Source organism: Emiliania huxleyi (genome assembly GCF_000372725.1).
Source record: "Emiliania huxleyi CCMP1516 unplaced genomic scaffold EMIHUscaffold_3, whole genome shotgun sequence".
Lineage (NCBI taxonomy): Eukaryota > Haptophyta > Isochrysidales > Noelaerhabdaceae > Emiliania > Emiliania huxleyi.
The window spans coordinates 1,650,434-1,667,324 of record NW_005199770.1 but is presented as its reverse complement, the minus strand read 5'-3'; the positions used below and the strand labels follow the sequence as shown (position 1 = coordinate 1,667,324).

Here is a 16,891-nt window from a genome sequence, read left to right as displayed (position 1 = left end):
GGCGTTGGACGGCCCTGTTCGCGGCTAAACGCGCCGTCTCCCGCGCGAGCGAAGCGTTCCCCCCCCCCCCCCCCCTCCACACACACACCACCACCTACCTACCTATTCGTGCGGGGCCCTCTGGGGCGGTCAAAACCGGACCTACCTACCATTGCATAGGGTCTAACCGTGGGGCACAGACCCCCTATCTGGGTAGGAGCCGGAACCCAGTTTGGACCTACCTACCTATGCGAAGCGAAAATCTCGAGCGAAATACCCACACAGCGCCAGGTGACGTATTTTCTTATCAATAACAAGGCTGTGAAAGGCTCCAGGGCGGCAGCACGCCCCAGTTTGTCCGCGCTTGTCCGCGCGGGTGCCCCCCCCGGGGCAGCGCCGCTCTCCCCCCGGGTCGGCGAGCCTGCGGGCCCCCAGAGCATGGACCGCCTTCCGAATTTGCTCTCCGGCCTACCGTATGATGCCCTCCTGGACCTGGCGGTCGGTGGCTGCCGTGCCGATGCGACCACATACCGGCTCGCCTCTCGGCACTTTGGTAAGCGCTTGCCCATGTGGTGCGTGGAACGCGTGCTACTGTCGACCGACTTGGTGCCATGCTTGCTGACGTCCGTTTCGATCTGCGATGGCTCCAACGCGGCGCTGGTATGCAAGCTCTGGGCTGCAGGGTGGCGTGCTGAGACGTGCAGGCGCAAGCTGCCGGTGCGTCATGTGTACACCGTGGGGCCAGAGCTCCCAGTAGCGCCTGCGAATCGCAGTTTTACGGTGGCACTGCGCCGGCCATGCTTTGCGTGCGAGCTACCACGCGGAGATATCATGCTGACCAGCGAGGGCAACGGCCTCATGCACATTCGCAGCTTTCCGGATTTGCAGCCTTCCGGGTTCGAAGTGTTGGAGCTCGTTGAGAAGGGGGCTGGCGACGTTGACCTGCAAGAGCCCACCACCATGGCCTGCGTTGGTGAAATTCTCTATGTGTTCGACAATCAGCTTAAACAACTGTTCAGCTTCGCGGCGGCAGACCTGACTCGACTCAGCGCGAGCGAGCCGACGACACTTGGCGACTGGATATACAGTGAATCTTTCGTGGCTGCGGGTGACTGTCTCTTGATGGCTGCCCAGCACAAGTCAGAACATCAGTGCAAGGTTGTGGTGCTGGATCCCACCACCCTGGAGCAGCGCAGCACACTTATCGCAGCTGGTGCCGTCGACCTGGCCTTTCTCAGCGCGATGGCTGTGCTGGGCGACGAGCTCTTCATCAGCACCCGCGGCAACACGCCTCACGCCTGTATACACGTCTTTTCTCTCGCGGGCGAGTGGCGACGAACAGCAAACCTCGACGATGTTGGCAACCTGAACGAGTTGGTGTCCGCGCACGGGCGCTTATACGCGACCGAGTACGCCGGTGACGAGGGCGGCGATGTTGACGAGGATCGGGATGATCACCCGGCAGTGTGGGGCCGGCGACTGCTGGTGTTGTCTGCGGCGCTGGAAGTCATCCACACATGCCAGGTCCCTGGGGAGGACGTCGACTTGTTTGGCATTTGCTCTGTCGGTGACAGAATGCTGCTTGTCGCCAACTATGACCATCACAAGCTTCACGTGGTTGCCGCGGGGCCCAGCCTATGACAATGACGCAATACTAGCTGACGCGTGCGCAAGACCCGGCGACTGTCAAAGCCTGTCTCACCCTCTGTTGTACCGCCTACTCGTCTGGCAGGGCTGCGTTCGCCTTGCGCGCGCGATGCGGTGTTTTTACACCACCACCACCACCACCACCTACCTTCCTACCTTCCTACCTACCTACCTACCTACCTACCTACCTACCTACCTATTGCGGGGTGAGTGCACACACACACATTGCGGGGCCCTCTGGGGCGGTCAAAACCTACCTGCCGCGCAACCCCCCATTTGGACCCCATTTGCGATTTGGGTCCAGCACGCAGCACCCCGCCTTGCGACGCGGCTTGGGTTGCGCCCGACGCTGTGAGTGACGGTGGCAGCCTGTCGCTGTGAATGTCGGCAAACCCCGCAAAGTGACCCGTTTTACCCACCCACGCCCGTGCGCGCGTATCTTAGCTAAGGTACGCGGCCACACGCGCTGGCGCGCACGGCAACCGGGACTTACACGCGCGACACGAGGGACTGTGTATCCTCGCCCTCGAGTCCTCGCCTGCCTCGGGGGAGAATAGCCGCCCTCACCCGCTGCCGCGCATCGAGCTCGGCGCGGGGCTGATACGTGTCATTCTGTGCCGGCGCGTATCTTAGCCAAGATACCGCGCGGCCACACGTGCAGACGCGTATAGCGGTACTCGCGCCCACACGTGCAGCCGCCTATCTTGGCCAACATAGGCGGGCGTGAGCGCGTGAAACGGCCCGTCGGCGAAGGCGACTCGCGCTGGCACGTGCACAGAGGGATGTTCACATACGCGGCTACACGTGTGGGCGCCTCTCTAGGGGCATCGCGCCCCATGCGTGGCACGTCTATGTCACGCGGTACGCGGCTGCGAGTGCAGCCGCCTATGTTGGCCAAGATAGGCGGCTGCACGTGTGGGCGCGAGTACCGCTATACGCGTCTGCACGTGTGGCCGCGTATCTTGGCTAAGATACGCGCCGGCACAGAATGACACGTATCAGGCCCCGCCGAGCTCGATGAACGCCAGCGGGTGAGGGCGGCTATTCGAGGCAGGCAGGCGAGGATACACAGTCCCTCGTGTCGCGCGTGTAAGTCCCGGTTGCCGTGCGCGCCAGCGCGTGTGGCCGCGTACCCTGCTAAGATACGCGCGCACGGGCGTGGGTGGGTAAAAACGGGTCACTTTGCGGGGTTTGCCGTGTGTGAGTGTCGCTACAGTGGGTTGCGGGCATTAAGAAAACGTCGCATTAAGAAACCCTACCAAGCGATTTCCGCAAAAATCTAAGAAACCACGGGGCGCCGCCGGCGCGGCCCCGAGAAAAGGCCAGACACGAGTGTGAACGGGTCCGGAGCCCCAGCTGCAGCTCAAAATTTCTCTTCGCCTGGGCCTGCGGCAGCGCACTTGTCACTTTTCAAGTCTGCGGTGTTCTGAGTGGAGTGGTCAGTGGATGGAGGCGTGTGTGCGTCTTCCCCTCATCCAGAGAGCCGACTCGGCGGCAGACTCTTGGCATCGCCCTCGCGGACCGAGCTTTAACACTCTTCTTACCTAAAAATCCTTCGGGCCGGCGCTCTGGCTTGATTGAGTGCCCCGCCCGGAGCTAAGAAACCACGGCGTGGGGTGGATGAGGGCTGTGGAAAGGCTTAGAAACGGCGGCGTGCCGCGAAATCCTGTTTTCTTAATGCCCGCAACCCACTGTACGGGTGACGGGCCCCCCCCCAGGGGCGTGCACCGTTCGCATATATATGGCTGCCTTCGCGGCCACCGCCCTCGCCAAGCGCGACTCCGCCCGCTTCTCCTATGGCTGTCAGCAGCCCGGCTCCGCGTCAAGGTTTGCCACCGACCGGATCGACGCTGTGGGTGCGTCGCTCGACCGAGTGCTGGTGATAGACGCATCGTGCGCCTGCAACGGCGACAACGGGATCGGCAACCTCTTTGGCGATTACAGCATGTGGTTCACGGTGGCGGCACTCTCCGACCGCGCAATCTTCATCGACTGGGTCTTCGACAGTCCCGACCGGCCAAACCGGACGCACGGTTGCGGCTGCAAGCGGGCGCGGCGGCGGTTCGACCTCGGCGAGCACTACCAGACCTCGGCCGGCAGAAGCTGGCGCTGGACAGCGGCAGCGCGCGCGGCGGTCGCTAGGCGGCACGGCGGCGCCGGGTCGGAGACTGTCGTGGAGGTGTCGCGGAGTCGGTCTTGTGAGGAGGTGACGTCCCTCCTCGCGGGTCCCGCCCCGTGGCTCACGCTGATTGCGGTCGTCGGCGCCGACTCGATCGCAATGACGCCCTTCTGCTCTGGCGCGTCGCTATACCCGACGAACTCGGGTGACTGCGTTGCACTCTCTTCCCCCTCACAGCGGCGATCTTGCCGCGCGAAATATCATGCTGACAACGAGGGCGGCACGGGCGACGCTGCGAAGGGCCCGACGCTGCGAAGGGGGGAACGCGCGAACCCGACGAAGCTCTACCCGACGGAGGGCGACGCTGCGAGTCTGGTCCGCGCGTTCGCCCTCCGGTGGAGCCGCTCTCGAGGTCTCGAGGTCGGTGCCGAGGGAGCCGCTGCGGGGCCGGAGGTCCCGCCGAGGCACCGCAAAGACGTGGCGGGGCTCGTGCAGACACTGGGCAAGCACGCGCTCTGGTCGACGCCCGTGAACAGCGGGACCCAGAGCTTGCCTCTCGGCCAGCTGATGCGGTGCGTGCTTCACGCGATGCTGCGGCCTCAACCGCCGCTAGCCGTGCGGCTGGCTGCGCTGGCGGAGCTTGCCGCCGCCGACGCACTGGTGGTGCTCCAGCTCCGCACTGGCTGGGCCGACGACACCGAGGTGCTCGCCGGCGCCGCTGGGCGGTGGCTCCCATCCCTAAAGGTGGCGGCGCCCCCTGAAGGCGCTCGCGCCCGGGGCGGGCGCTTCGCGTCGGCAGGGGGCGGGCGCGGGGGCGGGCGAGTGGCGTCGCCGCCCGTGTCCTCCGCCTCCGCCTCCCCTGCGGCCGCCATGTGGAGCGCCCTCACCTCCTCGCCCTGCGGGCAGCTACCCGCACGGCACGGCCTCGACCTCGACCGGTGCGCCGCGCCGTCAGGCCCGTTCCAACCCATTCGAAAGCCAGTGGTCGGCGGGTGGACTGCTTCAGGTGCGCCGAGCCGTCAGAGGCGCTTCTCGGCGCCCCAGCGCCCAGGCGGGCAGGGCGGAACGCCAGCGTCTTCACGGGCAGGGCGGAGCGGCGGTGGCGGGCTCGGCCGTTCCAGGAGAGTGCGGTTCGCCCGCTGCGGGTGCCAGGCAGCTGCCCGCCCAAGCTCGCTGTTCTGGGACTCAAACCCACCGTCATGAAGGAGGCATGGAGTGTGCTGGAACCGCAGGCAGCAACTCGTCCAAGCTCGCCGCGGTGGTGCAGTGCGCCGCGATCCGCGCGCACTCCATCGCGCTCGAGCGGCGGCGGCGGCGAGGCGCAAGCAGCGGCGCGGGGGAGGGCGGGGGTGCGGTGGGTTGGCGGGTGTACGTGAGCAGCGACGCGCCCGGCCTGCGGGCGCTGATGGAGCGGCTGCCCGCGCTGCTGTGAAGAGCGCCTCTTCACAGCGCACAGCTGTGAACAGGCGCTGCTGGAGCGGCTGCCCGCGCTGCAGGGCCACTTCGTTGGCTGCGTGCCCACCGCGTGCTCCTCGCGCACCGGCATGCACAGCAAGGGCCTCGCGGCGGCGGTTGGGCGCGACGACAGCCTCGACCTCGCCGCCGACATCTGGATGCTCGGCGCCGCAGACGCCGCCCTCTTCGGCAGATCTATGCTCGGCGCTGGGCCGTCTATGAGGGGCGAGCTCGACCGCTCGTGTTTCCTCTTTAGGCAGCCGCAGCTCCCTGTCGCACTGGGTGGGCCGTGCGCCGCCGTCCGACGACCTGTGGGGCTCCTTCAGGTTCAGCACACACCTCGCCCTCACATCTCCTCGATCACCCTCACATCTCCTCCTCCGTATCACCACACCCTTCGGTATTTGACGACCCGCGCGGCCGTCCCTCAGCCCGCTCGCGAGCCTGTGCAAGCGCCGCGGCCTCTGCAACCTGTTCGACCGGATGGTGTCGGTGTGCTTTTGCACCCCAAAGACCGTGTCCACCCGCGAACAGCTCCTCTTCACAGCCAATCGCTGTGAGTAGGTCTGCCCGCACCCCAGCCTCGCCGGCTCCTGCGTGGACGTGAAGAACAACTACCAGACGCTCTACCTGCACCCGGAGAGCGAGAGAGTGCCGCGCCGCCAGTGCTTCGAGCGGCGGGCCAAGCTGCTCTCGAGTGAGGCCGCGGCCGTGCTGGAGAGGACTTAACAGTGCGGGGGTCGTCGGGCTGGTGCGCCGGCGCTGCGGGCAGCGGCAGGCCTTGCCAGTGTGCCGCCGCGCGCCACGATCTCCTGTTGTGTCTCAGAAGTGTGCCAAACGTCTCTGCAGCATGTCGAAATGCACATTCCACATAGAGCGGTGTGTCCCACTGTGCCACCGACTCATCTCAGATATCAGTATGTATTTTTTCGATCGCAGGCGCTCGTATAATGGAACCCGCGTACCCGGGCGCCGGGGGCCTCCCGGCCGGAGCGGCGATGTGACGCACGTCTAGCAGGACTGGTTGGGGCGACGTGGAGGAGCTGCCTGGGAACGCCCGGCGCGTGATCTACGTGCCTCTGGGCGCCGAGCTGGATGCCTGCCCGCAGGGTCTCACGTGCCGTCATGTCGTACAGGCGACCGGATTCGATTTCTACTCGGGCGAGCCTCGCGTGCTGGGGCTGCCGCTCGAGACACACTCGAGCGAGCTGCTGAGTGCTGGGGACGGCATCCGCGGCGAGTGCTGCCTCGTCGTTGGCTCGGGCAAGTCGTCCATCGACGTGGTGCGCCTCCTCGTCAAGCAAGGCAACACCGTGCGTTGCGTGTACCGCAACCCGACTGCGTACCTTGCCTTAAAGATGCCCTGCAGATTATAAGCGCGTTTGCTATTGCAATATTCGAAATACCTGCGTTTCCGCTAACGGAAGCGACAGCCTCCAGACACACACCTCATACACACATATGGAGCCCCTCTCTCGCCCCCCTGGCGGCGGCAGTGGCCATGGCGACGCTGACGGCGGTGGCACTCGTGGGACGTGGCGGTGACACTCGTGGCCGCGGCGGCGCCTGGGCAGCAGAGAGCTGTCACTGCAGTGCTGGCGGCAGCTGGCGGCGGCGGCTGGATGCGGCGGCTGGCGGCGGCATTGCTGGCGGCGGCCATGCGGGGGAGGCGTTGCTGTGGCGGCGATGCAGCGCTGTCCTCGCGGCTGACGTGCGCCCGGGGTAGCAAGCACTGGCAGTCTGCCGGCGCGGCCGGCGCATTCGAATGCGCCCGCCGCGCCGGCAGACTGTTGGATGGCCACAGTCGCGAAAGTGGGTGAAGTACGTGCGGCGCCGTGGCAGCGGTGGCCAGGCGGCCCCTCTCGGTGCGCCACCGCGACCGCGTTGCGCTCTCGCGCCTCGCCATGCTGCAGGCTGGACGAGGGACATTTGTCGCGACTTTCAATAGGGAAAACGCAACGCATCTTGAATATGGCTGCAGGGCATCTTTAAATCAAGACAATTGTGGTATTGGTGCAACCAGCCTAGTCGACTAATTCACGTTTGCGAGTACGAAAAATGCTTCCCGTGCGAAAAAAAAGCTCGCAAGCACACCACCGAAAAGGGCTCGGCGAGATCTCTCGATTGGCATCACTTCCCAAAAATCGACCCCCAAATCGCCCTCCAGACCCTCCCTGGTGGCCAGAGACGCGCGCCGCAGGCGAAGCGCTCGCCGCGGACCTGCCCCGCCGGCCCCTGCCGACCACGCGTTGGCATAGCGCTCCTGAGAGCACCAAACCTCGCTCAGAGAAGCGTCTCCCGCCTCTTCAGTCCACGTACCAGTCCTCTGACCACCGCAGGGCGGCTGCTGTGCGAGAGAAGCCGGCCTTTTGCTGCCCGGTGGGCGGCCGCGCTTTGGCTTGGCCGGTGGCTCCGCGGCTAGCTCAGGCGGCGGCAGCTGCTCGGGCTCGGGAGGGGGTGGCTCGGGCAGCGCTGGCGCCATCTCCTCCGTCGGGGCGGCGGGAGAGGAGGTGGGAGCGTCGGCGGGAGCGTCGGCGGGAGGCTGAGAGGTGGCGCCGGCCGAGAGAGAAGCCAGCCGGGGCATGATGAAATCGGCGAGCGTCAGCTGGCTTCGGCCCTCCGCCGTCCGAGGCCGCTTCTTCTGCGTCCTCTTTGGTGCGCTGCTCGCACCAGAGAAGGGGAGGGTTGACTGCACCAGCGCGTCGCCGCCGGCGGACTCGCCCGAGCTCGACGAGTCGTCCGGCTTGTCGACGTACTCGAGGTCGTTGGCGTCGCCGGCGCTCTCCTCGCGCTTGGGGTGCTGCTTGTTCAGCGCGGCCAGGTGCGCGCCGCGCGCGGTCTTCTTCTTTTGCGGCATCTCTGCAGCTCGAGGCAGCGAGAGCGGGCACGCGGAGGACCAAACGCACCTGCGAGTGCATAGAGACGGCCCGAGATGGGTCAATCGTAGGCTACTCATGTGCCCTCGATGGATGGGAGTGGTCTGGGCGCGAGCGATTGGACAGAAATGGAGCAAAAAAAGCGCGCGTATTGCGTCATTGCGAGCGACAGCGCGTTGCTCCAGGAGGCCAGCGCGGTCGAGTCTGGCGATTCGGCTCCAATCGCTGGGTGCTCCGGACCGGTCCCGATGGTGTGGGCACCGCGAGCGGCGCGCGGCGGTCTCGCGCAGGCCGTGTATACGCGGCGCGCTCACCAGTGTGAAAGATCGCGCTCTAGGCTGGTTGCACCAATATTCGAAATACCTGCGTTTCCGCTAACGGAAGCGACAGCCTCCAGACACACACCTCATACACACATATGGAGCCCCTCTCTCGCCCCCCTGGCGGCGGCAGTGGCCATGGCGACGCTGACGGCGGTGGCACTCGTGGGACGTGGCGGTGACACTCGTGGCCGCGGCGGCGCCTGGGCAGCAGAGAGCTGTCACTGCAGTGCTGGCGGCAGCTGGCGGCGGCGGCTGGATGCGGCGGCTGGCGGCGGCATTGCTGGCGGCGGCCATGCGGGGGAGGCGTTGCTGTGGCGGCGATGCAGCGCTGTCCTCGCGGCTGACGTGCGCCCGGGGTAGCAAGCACTGGCAGTCTGCCGGCGCGGCCGGCGCATTCGAATGCGCCCGCCGCGCCGGCAGACTGTTGGATGGCCACAGTCGCGAAAGTGGGTGAAGTACGTGCGGCGCCGTGGCAGCGGTGGCCAGGCGGCCCCTCTCGGTGCGCCACCGCGACCGCGTTGCGCTCTCGCGCCTCGCCATGCTGCAGGCTGGACGAGGGACATTTGTCGCGACTTTCAATAGGGAAAACGCAACGCATCTTGAATATGGCTGCAGGGCATCTTTAAATCAAGACAATTGTGGTACGCCAAGTATCTCAAGTGGCTCAACCCAAACTTTTACTTCTTCCCAATGCTGACGCCAAAGGCGTGCGAGTTGTACGGATTGGACGCCGGCTTCTTCACACAGTCCGCGGAGAAGCCGACGTTCGCACAGTACACCGTGGAGCCTACAGTCAAGTCCTTCACGTTCTTTCTGGTGGGGCGCGGCAAGGTCGCAGATTGGTGGAAGCAGACGCGCGGCGGCATCATGCGACGCTCCGAGTACCTCTTGATGAACTGGATGATGCGCGCACACGGCGTGCAGGCGGACGTGGCGAGCCTCGGCCTGACACCCGACGGTTTCGGCAAGGTCGTGTGCGCCGCCTTCCCTGGGCTCGTTTTTGACCGCGTGATCACCTGCACGGGCTACAAGGGGTCGACCACCCTGCTGCCTCACGCGGTGTACGCGCTCACTCCTCTGATGGACTTGCACCTGGTGAGCGGCTGGATGCTCGGCCACCTGGTGCACTCGATCCTCGACGACCCGGCCGCGATTGCGAGCTGGAACGCGCTCGCGCGCCAAAAGAGCGAATACCCGTGGTTCGAGCACTACGCGGCCCCGAGGGCGTGGGCAGAGAAGCACCGGAAGGAGGTGGTGGCCGACGCGTGGGACGAGTGCGGGGCAGGCCTGGCCAAGAATTGCGACGTGCCGCCCATGCCGAGCGACAACGTCCAGATAGCCACGGTCATGCTGGACATGACCATCTCGTCCGTGTGCAACCGTGCCGCGAACTTAGTGGTGTGGCTCACGTGGGAGGCGCTGCCCAAATGGGCGGCCCGGGGGGCTCTCGCTGTGTTTGGGCCGTTCCTCGCGCGGCTCTGAGAGGTCTCGACTCCACCCAGTCGCGAGGGGACCACCCGTCCTGGGCAGACGCGAAGGTGCGACTGCGCTGGGGGGCGGAGCACCACCATTGCACCACCCCGCCTTAACCCCTTTCCCATCCGTGTCATAAAGGGTTCGGTTCGAACCGTCAGACGTCCGCGGGCCAAGGACCACCCTAGTCTTAAATAGCCCTTTTGGGCAAGAAAGGCCAAAGGGTGGCCTTAGTGCCATTACTCGCATACACTGATTCATACACCTACGGCGCTCGTCTGGGGGAGGAAAATTTTGTGTTGAGACACGGCAGTGTGTGTCTTGGAGACGCAATGGGCCAAGACGTAGAGATGAACGTGTTGATATGACCTTGTCTCGTCGGAGATAGCCGCGCAGCGGCTATGTAGGTTATCCTTCAACGTGAGGAGAGGGGGACAGCAAGGCGGCCGCTACGCGCACCGCATCTCCGGCTCGGGCGGCAGCCGCGTGCAGCTGCTCATCGTGAAGGCTGCCCTCGGCTCACAGCAGGAGATGGGGCAGCGCATCAGCGCGGAGACGAAGGCGATGCGCATGCCGGACGTGCGCGTTGAGGGCCCTCCCCGACTCCTCTACGACAGCGTGCGCGGCGGGCCGCACCGCCCCTTCGTCTCCGGCGGAGGCGAGAACGGGTGCAACGCCTCCATCGTACACGTTGTGTACGAGTCGCGCCAGATGTACCCGGCGTACGTGATCGAGGTCGAGATGGAGATGGGGGCCGAGATGGTGGCGGCCGTGCGCAAGAACTCGACTGAGGGGAGTGCGAGCGCCGGCCCGGCACCCAAGCGGCAGCGCCACGCTACGCCGAGCAGCGGCGGCGGCGGCGGCGGCGGCTCCAGCAGCGGCGGCAGCGGCAGCGGCAGCGGCTCTGCTGCTCATGTCCCCGCCGCTGCGCCACCGAGCGACGCGGAGGTGCGGGCGATGGGCGTGGCGGCGGTGGCGGCGGCGCTGCGGGCACACGGGTCGGTCAGTCGCGTCGCGCTTGCGGCTTGCGAGCGGTTGGTTAATCTGTGCGGTGAGGTGCAGAACAGGCAAGCTGCGGTGGACGCGGGCGGCATCGAGGCGATCGTAGCGGCGCTGCAGGCGCACCCGCAGGTGGCGGACGTGCAGCAGAATGGCTGCCGGGCGATGGCCTTCGTATGCGCCGGCACCGACGCCGCCGGAATCGCACGCAAGCGCGCAGCAGACGTGGGCGGCATCGAGGCGATCGTGGCGGCGCTGCAGGCGCACCCGCAGGTGGCGGGTGTGCAGGGGAATGGCTGCTGCGCGCTGGGCAACGTGTGCGTCGGCACCGACGCCACAGGAATCGCACGCATCCAGCGCGCAGCAGACGCGGGCGGCATCGAGGTGGTTGTGGCGTCGCTGCAGGCTCACTCGCAGGATGCGGGCGTGCAGCAGTCTGGCTGCCGGGCGCTGTTCAACGTGTGCAACGGCAGCGACGCCGCAGCGCGGGCGCGGAGGCAGCGAGCTGTGACTGCGGGCGCGACCGAGGCGGCGGTAGGGGCTATGCAGGCGCACCCGGGCGATGCAGCTGTCCAGAGGCACGGACAGCGTTTGCGTGATCTTCTTGCCTGAAGGGATCCGGGCCGCGGACCAGAGCGCACCATGAACAGGAACGCATAGGGTCCGGTCTGTGGGAAGTGCTTGCGCATGGGAATTGGTACTTGTGTTGTACCATAAATCTGCATGGTGCAGTGTCTCCTCTCGCACCTCGGGTCGCGCGCTCGCGCCCCGCTCGCGCCTCGGAGTCGGTCTATGGACGCGGGCACTCGACGCGGGCACAAAACGAAGGGCCGCACAACGAAGGGCACAACTACACATCAAGCTGCATTCTATCTAATGCACCGCCGTGCGCGCGCGCTTGGCCGGCTCCTCACCCCCTCCCGCTGCCGCCTCCGCCTCCCACTGCCGGCGTCGGAGGCTCGTAGGCCGCCGGAGGCTCGCCCTCCGCTGGAGCCGACGGCCCTGCCTCTCCCCCCGCCTGCCCGGCCGTCCTCGCATACGCCACCGCCGCCTCCACTGCTGTGTCGAAGGAGCCGATGTAGACCATCCTACCGTCCACCACGCGCTTCGCTTCGAAGCGGCCTGGGTGCTCGCCCACGTTCTTGTAGCCGGTGCTGTTGCTGCTGGAGAGGTGCAAGCGCAAGCCCTCCGCCTCCGCGGGCCCGGCCCCAGCCTCGCAGAGCGGGCATATGTACCCCTCCGCCTCCTCGGCCTGCTGCAGGTCCATCCCGGCGCACTCGCCGTGGCACCAGCGGCCGCACGCGTCGCAGCACACCCACACGCCCTCGAAGGGCAAGCTGTTGCTCGGGAGGTGCAGGTCCGTGCCGCAAAAGCAGCCCAGCCCCTCCTCCTCCTCCTCCTCCTCCTCCTCCTCCTCCTCCGCCTCCGCCTCGAGCTTCCTGCACACGCCAAGGTAGCCGGTGCTGCTGGTGCTCGAGAGGTGCAGCCGCAGCCCCTCCGCCTCTGTCGCCACCGCCGGAAGAGGAGGAGGGGGAGGCTGGTACTCGGTGTCGCCGACCGCCCGCGCGTACGCCACCGCCGCCTCCACCGCCGTGTCGAAGCAGCCGAGGGTGACCTGCCGCCCGTTCGCCGTGTGCCGCACCTCGAAGCGGCCAGAAGAGACATGCTCGCGCACGCCCTTGTAGCCGGTGGCGCTGCTGCTGGAGAGGTGCAGCCGCAGCCCCTCCGCCTCTGCCGCCACCGTCGGAGGAGGAGGAGGCTGGTACTCGCCGACCGCACGCGCGTGCGCCACCGCCGCCTCCACCGCCGTGCCGATGGAGCCGAGGGAGACGTTCCTTCCGTTCACACTGTCCTGCGCCTCGAAGGGGTGGCGCACCCCCTCCGCCTCGTCCGCCACCTCCGCCAGCGCCGCGTGGCTAGCCGCCGGCGGGGGAGCCGCGGCGCGCCACTGCTCGAGGGAACCGTAAAAGTCGAGGAACTCGGTGCGCGTGTACGACTCGCCCTGCGGGCAGGTCGGGTCCACGCGACGCTCGCAGCGCCACTCGCAGGCCCTCGTGGACGCCTCCGCCGCCTCCGCGCCCCGGGGGCTGCCGGCGGCCAGCTTGGTCATGCCGGCGGCGCGGCGCGCGCCCATGCTGCGCGCGACAGCCTGCGGCAAGTTGCGCAGCACGCCGCTCGCGAGGTTGGATGCGATCTCGGAGAGCTCCTGCGGCGGGCAGTGGAGTCGACTCAACGCGGCAAGAGGGCTGGCGCAGGGCCGCCACTGCCGCCACCGCAGCGCGCCTCCGCCGTGAAGGGCTTGTTGGATCTCGGGTAATCTCGGGTAATCTCGGGTAATCTCGCCTCCTCCGTAAAGGGCTTGTTGGAGACGTAGCAGAGCTGCGTGAGCGTCAGAGACGAGGGCCGGTCGCGGTCCGCGCCGCGCACCTGCATCTGGTGCTCTCCACTCGCCCCCTCGGGCGACTGCATCTCGACGACCTGCGCGGGGACGTACATGTACTTCTTGGAGCCCATGTTGACCCGGACGAAGAAGTCCTCGACGCCGCCCGGCATCAGCGACGGGTTCGCGGCGAGGCCGCGCAGCAACTCGCGCGTCAGCTGCAGCGCGAGCAGCGCCTGGGAAGGGAGAAGGAGGGGGGGGGGGGGGTTGTGGGGGATGGGGGGGGTTGGGGGGGGTGAGCTTGAGCAGACGGCCGCGAGAGCGGCGCGGGAGGACGCGATGGGCGCATGCGTGGGCGCCTCCCGCAGCGCGCGAGGCTCGAGCTGCAGCAGCATCGGCATCGGCTGCGGACGAGACAGCAGAGGAGGAAACGCAGGTGGCGGGGCAGCTCGTGCGAGCGATATTGCCCCATCACCAGGGGTCGCCGCGCTGCCCGCCGCCGCCTCGGACATCTGGCAGATTGAGTGCAAGCCTGCAAGTGTCCGAGTGCCGGCTGGCCTGCTGGTGTCCCTGCCCGCCTCCCTGCGGGCGTAGACGAGCGCCGCCTCCTCGGCGGTGGCGAAGAGGCCGAGGAAGGCCATCTTACCGCCAACCCTCACCGATAGCTTGTACTTCTTGCTGCCGTTCTGCTTCGGGCAGTAGCAGACGCCCCTGTAGCCGCTGTTGCTGCTGCTGCTGGCGGTGAGGGTGAGGCCCTCCCTCTCCGCCTGCCGGACTGCCTCGGCGCCAGAGGTGGGCGGCGGCGGCGGCGGCGCGGTGAGATCGCTGGTGTCCCTGCCCGCCTCCCTGCGGGCGTAGAAGAGCGCCGCCTCCTCGGCGGTGGCGAACCAGCCGAGGAAGCGTCTCTTGCCTCCAACCGTCGTCACCTCCAGCATGTACTTCTTGCTGCCTTGCCGATTCGGGTAGTAAGTAACGCTCCTGTAGCCGGTGTTGTTGTTGTTGCTGCTGGCCAGAGTCGGGCCCTCCCTCTCCGCCTGCCGGACTGCCTCGGCGCCAGCGGCGGTGGGGGCTGGGCGAGGCCCAGTCGTGCTGTCCTTGAAGATCGACGCGCGGATGGGCGAGGTGGCCTCCATCACCTCAAACGGCACGTCGCTGGTCGGCAAGTGGCGGTCGGTGTCGCAAAAGCAGCCGAGCTCGCCCTCCTCAAAGACGGCCGGCGCCGCTTCGTCCTCCTCCCCCTCCCCCTCCCCCTCCTCGTCCGTCGACATCTCCCCCTCCCCCGCCTCCGGCCCGCTGTGGCGCTGCCGCTTGTGCCTTGCTCGGCTACCGCTTGCCGGCCCGCTGTGGCGCAGCCGCTTGCCGCAGGTGTGAGCGCGGTGCTTGCCGCGGCATGCGAGGCAGTTGCCTGAGCGGCGCCGGGCCCGCGAGCCGTCCTCGAGCTGTAGTACATCGTGCGCGCACTGCTGCCGCCACACGTCAGGCAGAGAGCGGGCAGTGCGGCCGGCAGGGCCGAAGTAGCGCTTGTACGCCCTCCCGGGAAGACCTCTCCTCTCCTCCACCCGCCACCCCGGGGGAAGGTCGAGAGGCAAACGACGACTGCCGCCGCCGCCGCCGTAGTTATCGTCGTCGTCGCCGCCGCCGCCGCCACCGATTTGGCTGCCGCCGCTACTGCTGCTACTGCTGCTGCCGCCTCCGCCGCTGCTGCCGCCGCTGCTGCCATCGCCGCCGCCGCAGCTGCCTCCGCCGCCGCAACTGCCGCCGCTTCCGCTGCCATCGATGATTGGCTGGCTGCGCGAGCTCGCCTGTTCACAGCCAGACGTGTGAGGAGACGCTGTTCACACGCACAGTCGTCGGGTGGCCCCTCTACCGCAAGCTCGCCTCCGGTGCCCTAATATATATCTCCCCATATCTCGCCGTATCTCCCCATATCTCACGCCTCGGGGCGGTGCCCTATATCTCGCCATATCTCGCCATATCTCCCCATATCTCGCGCCTCGGGGCGGTGCCCTATGTCTCGCCATAATATCTCGCCACATCTCGCCATATCTCCCCATATCTCGCGCCTCGGGGCGGTGCCCTGCGGCGGCGGTGCTGGCGACCATGCGCCAAGCCTGTGCACGCACAGACACGCGGGAGGGCGTCAGAGGCGGGAGCTGGAGGAGGAGGTTGGCCGCTGTCTCGCCCTCGCCTCGCCCTCCTCGCCGTCCGGCGGCGGCGGCGCCACCTCCTCAAGGTCAGCCGCCGCCGCCGCGCTGCCCGCCGCCGCCGAGCAGCCCGGCCTCGACACGCGGATGGGCGAGGTGGCCTCGAGGATCGGTCCCATCTCCTACGCGAGCAGCAGCGGGCGTGTGTCGCGGGCGCAAGGAGAGGCGGCCTCGGCGCTGGAGCCGGCCTCCTCGTCCTCCTCCTCCTCCCCCTCGTCCTCCTCCGCCGCCGGCTCGCCGCCCCGCCAGCCCGTCCCGCCCTCGCCACCACCTCCTCCGCCACCACCACCCTCCCCGCCGCCACCCTCCCCGCCACCGCCCTTGCCTCCACCCGCGCCGCCCACTCCACCCGCCACCGGCCCGCCGCCGCCTCCCTCTCCACCGCCAACCTCGCCACCGCCTCCCTCCGCGGGCGTAGGCACGCGCCACGCCGTGTCGACAATGCCGCGCTTTCGCGGGTTGGCGTCGGCGGTGCCCCAGTTGCGCGCGGCCTGCTTGAACGCCTCCTTGTGCGACATCTCCGAGTCGGCCGCCTAAGGTAAGGAAAGGTAAGGTAAGGTAAACTTCTCCACACACACGAGGTGGCGGGGCAAGGGAAAGGCGAGCCCTCGCGTCTCCACGTCTAGACGACAGGAGCCCTGCGGCATTGAAAAGTGCAAGGCCCGGTGCGCGTGGGTGAGCGGTGTGTGTGTGAGCGTGTGTGTGTGTGTGTGTGTGTGTGCGTGCGTGTGTGTGTGTGTGTGTGTGTGTGTGTGTGTGTGTGTGCGTGTGTGTGTGTGTGTGTGTGTGTGTGTGTGTGTGTGTGTGTGTGTGCGTGTGTGTGTGTGTGTGTGTGTGCGTGCGTGTGTGTGTGTGTGTGTGCGTGTGTGTGTGTGTGTGTGCGTGTGTGTGTGTGTGTGCGTGTGTGTGTGTGTGTGTGTGTGTGTGTGTGTGTGTGTGTGTGTGTGTGTGTGTGTGTGTGTGTGTGTGTGTGTGTGTGTGATGTGTGTGTGCGCGTGTGTGTGTGTGTGTGTGTGTGTGTGTGCGTGCGTGTGTGTGTGTGTGTGTGCGTGTGTGTGTGTGCATGTGTGTGAGTGTGTGTGTGTGCGTGTGTGCGTGTGTTGTGTGCTGTGCATGTGTGTGTGTGTGTGTGTGTGTACTGTGTGCGTGTGTGCCGCCTCGTCCGTCGCGACGAAGAGGAGCCCGCCGGGGTGCGCCTCCACCCAAGCGTCTGCAAAGGGGAAGTACGCCTCGGGGGGCACCTTCTTGTGCACCACTTTGTCCGTCCCACGGATGTGCAAGCCTGCTCACACCTCCGGCTGTGAAGAGGCGCCGTTCGCGCCACGACACTGCTGGCCGCCCTGCGGGTCGCGCAGGCCGAGCACGTGCGAGCTCGCGCGGCGCCACGGCGCAAACAGCCGCCACGCGTGCTTCAGCAGCTTCGGCCGCACCAGCGA

General features: G+C 67.1%; 3 protein-coding genes across 3 annotated transcripts in view; 2 read left to right on the top strand and 1 right to left on the bottom strand.

Annotated features, from left to right (window-relative positions):
- Nucleotides 1-6,050: 6,050 nt before the first annotated feature.
- On the top strand, nucleotides 6,051-6,576 carry EMIHUDRAFT_195555 (hypothetical protein; the record flags this gene model as incomplete). Its single annotated transcript, XM_005775403.1, has 2 exons — nucleotides 6,051-6,079; nucleotides 6,219-6,576. The coding sequence occupies 2 exons, from the start codon at nucleotides 6,051-6,053 to the stop codon at nucleotides 6,574-6,576; spliced, it is 387 nt and encodes a 128-aa protein (XP_005775460.1).
- A 3,827-nt stretch (nucleotides 6,577-10,403) lies between these two features.
- On the top strand, nucleotides 10,404-11,483 carry EMIHUDRAFT_195552 (hypothetical protein; the record flags this gene model as incomplete). Its single annotated transcript, XM_005775402.1, has 2 exons — nucleotides 10,404-10,607; nucleotides 10,821-11,483. 2 exons carry the CDS (start codon nucleotides 10,404-10,406, stop codon nucleotides 11,481-11,483), a joined length of 867 nt encoding a protein of 288 aa, XP_005775459.1.
- A 298-nt stretch (nucleotides 11,484-11,781) lies between these two features.
- The window catches only part of EMIHUDRAFT_447781 (Hypothetical protein), a gene marked incomplete at both ends in the record, with an annotated part of 8,137 nt that continues 3,027 nt past the window's right edge, over nucleotides 11,782-16,891 (bottom strand). The window contains 7 exons of the mRNA XM_005775401.1: nucleotides 11,782-12,195; nucleotides 12,319-12,768; nucleotides 13,018-13,077; nucleotides 13,299-13,469; nucleotides 13,563-14,018; nucleotides 14,169-14,450; nucleotides 15,878-15,988. Of these exons, the coding sequence (XP_005775458.1) occupies nucleotides 11,782-12,195; nucleotides 12,319-12,768; nucleotides 13,018-13,077; nucleotides 13,299-13,469; nucleotides 13,563-14,018; nucleotides 14,169-14,450; nucleotides 15,878-15,988 (1,944 nt within the window). The remainder of the gene's footprint in view (nucleotides 12,196-12,318; nucleotides 12,769-13,017; nucleotides 13,078-13,298; nucleotides 13,470-13,562; nucleotides 14,019-14,168; nucleotides 14,451-15,877; nucleotides 15,989-16,891) is intronic.